Raw genomic sequence first — 6,854 nt, forward strand, 5'->3', positions numbered from 1 at the left:
CCTCCAGTGAGTGGAAACCCAGAGCTTAACAGTTCCCTTTGAGCCGAAAAAAACAAAAAAACTTTTTTTTTTTTTTTTTTTTTTTTGCTCGGTTAAAAATGATTAATGATAAAGTTACAGGTGTACTTTCATTTGAACTGGTAAAAATGGTGAAATTCTTTGATTTGGAGATGTGAATGAAGAAAGAAAAGGCATCAAATAATGAATCAAAGACGCCCCCCCTCCTCATGGGGACGGGACACAACAGCCGGTCTGTCCTGGTGTCTCCAAAACCAGTGGAGGGAAACAACAGAGCTGGAGCTCATTCCTTCAGCTGTCCGTCTGCGCCAGATTGCACCAGTCTGACGACGTGAAAATGAAAAAGTTCACACCAAAAAATCAAATAAATGCTTAAAGAAAGTATTTTCCCTCCTATCTGCCCTTCTCGGTCTGTTGGCCGTGACCTCTGAACTGCGTCTATACCGATGGAGACTGAACTTTCTCCTCAGTCTGCTGAGGAAAAAAAATTAAAATACCCCAACGTGAAAACAAGAAGGAAAAAAAAAAAGATTACACATCCACTGTCAGGCGTGTTTTTATACGGAGTTGTTTTCTGCACATGTCTTCTTATAAATCGTCCGCGGCTGCTGTTTTCACATGAACACTTTATCTCCCATCAAAAACGCCAATGAGAGCGCACGAGTGCTCACATCTTGAAGTCCCATATCCAACCGTGCCAAAAAAAGACAGAAACTGCACAAGATAAGAAGAAGGGAAAAAAATGAAATAAAAGCGCTCTTTGCTTTTGAATATGCAATAACAACTCAGAGAGTAGTTTTCTTGTTTTCTTGAAGGCAACGCGGCTCTTGGTCAGGCTGTCTTCCCCCCTCCGCGTTGACCAGGGCTCACTGCACACACGCAGCTTGAGGACTCCTGCTATTTGTTTGACTTTGGAGGCGAATTTCTTCGCTTTGGAGCAGAAAAAAAACCCCCAGCTCCGTCCGAAATGCAAAAAAGGTACTTTTCTCCGCGGTCACGTCGGGAAAAAAAAACCCCCTAAAGATTGTGGGAGATATGCGCACATGAACGGGCTCCTCTCGCCGCACGGTGAACAGCTGCCTGCCTGCGCGCAGCTTCCACGGTGGCGCACGGCGCGTTTCAGGACCTGCTCTCTTGCGGACAGCGCCCGCGCTCACAACCCCCTGCAAACCTAACCTCCACGCGCCGGCCAGCTGCCCGTCAGTCACCGGGACGCCGGCCAATCGCGGCGAGAGCGCGAGCCCCGCGTCACCACCGGCCCCAGGTAGATCCGGGCGGAGGAGGCCGGCGATTGGCTGGAGCGAATCCCGTGGGCCAATGACGCCCCGCGTTCATTCTCCGTCCGCCAATGAGGGCGCGCCGTGGAGCCACGCGCGGCTCGGGGAGCGGACGATCATATGTTTAATTTCAATTAACCAAGTAAAAAACCTAATGCCTTTATACCCATTTGCGCTCAATTTATTCATGTCAATATTAAATGGCTAATTAATTGAGTATTACTAAAAACGAGGCTTAGTTGCAGCAAGGCTTTATAAATGAGGCAAAGCTCAAGAAGTCAAACAGTAATGTTCACCTTTTTTTCTATTAAATGGAGCTATTGCTGTGATAAAACCAAACAGTTGACATAAAATAAAATAAAAAAAAAACAATAAAGTAATTTGGCTTCAATAAATCAGACAGATTCTAAATATTTCAGTTTTCTTGAGGTCCACAGAAGTGAGAGCTGTTGGAAACAATTGGCCCTGCATAATCTCTCTCTCTCTCTCTCTCTCTCTCTTTCTCTCTCTCTCTCTCTCTCTCTCTCTCTCTCTCTCTCCCTCCTTCTTCAGCACAATGTTATAAATCTTTAGCTTGGGGAGGATTGGGAGGAAACACATGAAAACATGCTCATTACCTAATTGATTGTGGATCCAAACGGATGTTGTTTTTAATGAAATGCAATTGGCGAGCTCCGCGTTTACTCTCCAAAGTGAGAGAGAGAGAGAGAGGGAGGGAGAGAGAGAGAGGATTCAATACATGTTCGTCCCACCTGATTTGAGAGGGCATATCAAAGCCTCGCCCCTGTAATATTAACCACACAAATAGCCTAAAGCATGAGCCAAATTAAAAAGTGTTATTTCCCTTCTTCCTGTTTGTAGACATTTAATCATTTCAGTTCCTCGGTGCATATACTTCACACGTAACCGCTGGATTGGCCTCATTTAGAGCTATATCACACCATTCCTACCGATATTACAGCCCAATTAGGCATAAATTACTGCGTTAAGTGCAGTCTATGTAATTGGAATTTACAATGGCACACCAAACTAAACCACATCTATAGCCTTCACTTAACTCTGGCCACTTTTCAGGTTTATACTCTGAAGACGCGCGTGCTTGACGTACCTCTAGGCAATGCATCTGTTACTGAAAAGGTCAGTGTATTATATTATGGTATTTTTAGACTTGCAAATTCCATATTTTATATGACTACTTTATTTCCTTCACTTACTTTTTTCTGTGTGCTCACAGAGCGGTGAAGTGGCTGATTTTGAGATGCTCCTAGTCCTAAGATCCTGCTTGAAATTCAAACACAGCCAAACACGTAGCACACACACTGTTGTTATTAAAAGACAAAGTCTGATAAGTACACACATCCAGCTTCAGATCAGAGCAGTGAACCTAACACACCTTAAATGATTATTTCTGAAATGCTCCCTGCTGGAAGGCGTCTCATATGAATCATCTAGGTGAACCACGAGGGGGCGTTCAACTTTGACCAGTGTACACACACGACAAGATACAGGACTTTCACCTTGTGAATACTTTAAGTTAAGAGTATTCGGAGTAATTTAGAGAGGACTTTAGCTGACCAGGACGTGTAACACTAGAAACATCTACACCCCAAACACCGCTGAGGATCTAATACTGGTTCCATGAAACAACCGGCTGTTTCTCTCACCCCTGATGTTCAACACTAAATATGATTTCATGAATCTTTATTGATTCCACGTCTCTGTTCTTTAATCCACTGACAGTAAACCCCTTTTCCAACATTCACACTAATCCTCATTCATATTTCACATCTCTGTACTGAGTATCCATAAATTATAAGGCCTCATAAAAACACCTGACAGACAACAAACAGGCTTTATTTTGTCTAGTGGTTTAAAAAATGGAAAAAAATGAAATACACTGGACTAGTGCAGATAGGAAGCGTGATTATTTAGATTTAGACTTGAACTGCATAACTTCAGCTTCAGGCCTGCATTGAGGCAGGATACACGTGAAATAAAATGAAAAAATTATGTGTACATATATATATATATATATATATATATATATATATATATATATATATATATATATATATATATATATATATATATATATATTGTACATTTGTACGTATTTTTATGTACTTTTATTTGCGCCCTCATATCCGTTTTCTCTGCGGAGTTTTATTTATTGAGATATAAACACCAGTGCTTCTCTCTCCAACAGAAATAAATTGCAGTCGTCGCTGTCGTCTCTCCGATTTGCAAATTAAATACATAAGCAATTAAAAATCCAAACACAATCAATCATGTATACAAATTGTTGTTGCTTTAGGGTTGGAAATTTGGAGAAAACTTCCATCAGGGTAGGACGACTTTAATCCGGGGATCCAACCCCATTACCATATTTCATTACCTCTCCAGTGCTGAAAATGGGGAGATGGGAGGGCGGCGGAGGAGGAGAGAAGGGGGTCTGTGTACTTTTTTAAACATTAGTAAGAATGTGGTTGAGTTGTGATAATCATTTGGAGGCAAATTGAAGCCAGTGTTGTTGTTCTAGTGTTTCCTCTCTCTTTCCTCCGCCCTTCCCTTTCCCTCCATCCACCATGAAGGCTTCGGCTGTTTTGCTTTTTACGCCCGAGCCTCGAAACGAAAAAGCAATGAAAAATTAATAGCGCATGTTAACTCCACCAGCTCGTTTATTACACGCCCGCTGACTGTAAACATAATGAGAAAGCTGCCGTATCTCGTCTTAAGTTTTCATTTGCTTATAAAATATAAAAGTCATAACTAATAAATAAAATATATGGACTGGAGAGTGAACCCGTCCTGACTTCCTGAGGTGGAACTCCACTATGTGTGTGAACTCTGGAGCAGGTGAAGCCGACTCAAGCCCGATCAGATGGGCCTATTTTTAATCATTTGTCTCTTCGATAAGGCAGGTAAAGCCCGGCCTGTCAGCTGTCAGGGGTGGAGGGCAGTGCCGGTCAGAACATCAGGCCGATGGGGCGCTTCAGGACAAAACGAAAGCATGCTATGCTTTCTGAGGTCCTCTCTCTCTCTCTCTCTCTCTCTCTCTCTCTCTCTCTCTCTCTCTCTCTCTCTCTCTCTCTCTCTCTCTCTCTCTCTCTCTCTCTCTCTCTCTCTCTCTCTCTCTCCATACTGGGCCTTGCTGCGCACTGACGCAGAACCAAAAGCAGGAATCGGCTTGAACTTTGCATGGTTTAGTGATCAATTTCAGTTTTAGCAGCTGAAGCTTGAGCGCTACAGTTTTCGCGTGCAGGATAGAGGATGCAACGAGCCCTGGCTGAGAGTAAAAAGGTATGATGTGGACCAAAGCTCCATCTTAAATGGAGATTCACGCGGGATGGTCTGATTTTGCCCCAAAGGCCTCCACCCTGCTCCAGGCACGAAGATGTCACGCTATTTGGAAAAGAGCAGAAACAGAATCACTGAGTATTTCTGCCAGGCCAGAAAATGACCTGCAAGTCTAATTGTTTTACTCAGTAATGATTCAAAATGAATCTTTGTCCCACAGCGGCTGAATGAAGGACCCTGCTTATTGGAAAGAACCGATCTACGCACTTTTACGCACCGCCAACCTGCAGGGCGGGAAGAGAGGCGCTCTGATTAGATCCACGCTCATTCTCTGCGAGTCTCCTTTGTACCCAGGGCACGTATTTTAAAGTAAGAGGAAATGGAGAGGCTGTAGGTATAGGCCCTGGGCCCCAAAGACTTTACACACCATCAGGGGAGGGCCTCCTTTAAACTCTGATTTCCTCAGTGGTTAAAAGGTTATTATCCAATTGCCACAAACCCCACTGCTTTCACAGTTTGTCAGAAGGTTAGGCCCACCACACAAAAGACTGCAAAGAGGGCATTATTTGTCTTACAGACCACTGCCAGCATTTTCTGACAAATTTCCATAAAATGCCAAACGCCAGCAAATTTATTTTTTACTATTAGTATGGTTATGAAGACAGCTTGCACGATTTTGTGGCAACTTAAAGGCAAAACAGCTCTAAATATAGTCAGTCTCCCTTTGAAAAATTATATAACTTCTACTTTAAACATCTAGTGAAAGCATGTATTAAGATTTACTCAGCAACAGGCAAATGACGGCACCAGTGAAGCATAATTTCGCTTTTCTGGGGGAAAAGACTGCATGAAGCACAGTCATTGCCTGTTCAAAGAGCCTGATCACCTGCCCGCAGTTGCTTAATGACAAACGACGTTTTATCAATGCAGGCCCAGCGGGCAGCAATATGAAATGATGTGATATCCATTGGGTGCCATAACAAGGTCGATGGCCTGATCCATTGCTGTACCAGACCCCGCTGGTTTATGAATAGGCCTGTAAGAGATTAACCTGTTGAATAAAGTAATGGAGACACAACAAGACGAGCCGAGCTCAGGCATATTCACACACTTCCGGCAAAAACTGAATCAAGCAGTCAATCCTGGTCCACACACAGAAACATTATGATAATTTTAAAACGAGCTTTTCTTGATTCTTACGCATACAACTGCCTATATGCGTTTTTAAAGCATTTAATATGTAAAGAAGCACAAATTAAAACATAATTAAATATGTTATTTGCTTTGACATGAACAAATCCAAGCTACCTGGAGCAATAATGAAGCACAACCAAATCCAGCAAGTTCAACCACCATTAATTCTCTACCATGCATACAATACTTTCAACATTTTTTTTCATTTAGTTTAACTAAATCTAAAGTGAATTAAACAAGAACAATTTGCCCAAAGTACAAGTTTAATTATAAATATTGTTTCACTTTCTCAAAAAAGTCCTAAAGTTGTGATAAAATATTGCAAATAAAAGTTGTGAACTTTCTTGAAGAAGCTGAAACTTTTGTTTTTTTCTCCTTTTCCGAAAGACTCCAATTTCAAGAAAACTCTACAGAACTCGGACTACGACAAAAAAGTTTGAAAAGTTTAACAAAACTTTAAAATGAACTTGCATCGTAATGAATGGAAAAACTTAAATGTCTTAACTTTTTTTTTTTTTAAATTTGGCATCCCATAAACAAACAAGCAAACAGCAGCAAAGTGTTTTGACTCTGGTTGAGGCGGTGCGGTCCTACCTGCTCTCCCCAGCCGCAGTGCAGGACTCCTGGGCCTCTGGTCCATGTTACCCCGTTAGAACAGGGGGAGGCGATGGAGGGAGGAAAAAAGGAAAAAGAACAAAAACTTTTTCCCAGTGTCTCCCTCTGTTCTTCCCTCTCTCTGTCTCTCTCTCTCTCTCCCTCCCTCCCTCCCTCTCTCCCTCTCTCTCTCTCTCTCTCTCCCTCTTATTGGCACAGTTTTCTTCTCTCTCTCTCTTTTTTTTTCTGCGTCCTACAGTAGTTTTGGGGCGAGTTGTAGGTTGAAATAATTCGACCCTTCCGCTCCCTATTGCACTCCCTGCAAGTGCTCAGTCAGCTGCAACTAAACGCTTTAGGTGGAAAAAAGGCTTCGGGGGGAAGCGTGAAATGATCACGCCGGGTTAAAAAAAAAAAAAAAAAAAAAGAGCCGCTCTCTCAATGTGCGCTCATGTCCTGTTCTTTCCCTGCACGAGC

General features: G+C 42.5%; 1 protein-coding gene across 4 annotated transcripts in view; it reads right to left on the bottom strand.

The window, feature by feature from the left end:
- LOC115390746 (paired box protein Pax-5-like) overlaps nucleotides 1–6,517 on the bottom strand; it is a 52,707-nt gene extending 46,190 nt beyond the window's left edge. For all 4 annotated transcript variants that reach the window (XM_030094743.1, XM_030094741.1, XM_030094742.1 and 1 more), the window contains exon 1: nucleotides 6,381–6,517. In XM_030094743.1, the coding sequence (XP_029950603.1) occupies nucleotides 6,381–6,426 (46 nt within the window). In that variant the 5' untranslated portion in view covers nucleotides 6,427–6,517. The remainder of the gene's footprint in view (nucleotides 1–6,380) is intronic.
- Nucleotides 6,518–6,854: the final 337 nt, after the last annotated feature.

Source organism: Salarias fasciatus, chromosome 6 (assembly GCF_902148845.1).
Source record: "Salarias fasciatus chromosome 6, fSalaFa1.1, whole genome shotgun sequence".
In the NCBI taxonomy this organism is placed as follows: Eukaryota; Metazoa; Chordata; class Actinopteri; order Blenniiformes; family Blenniidae; genus Salarias; species Salarias fasciatus.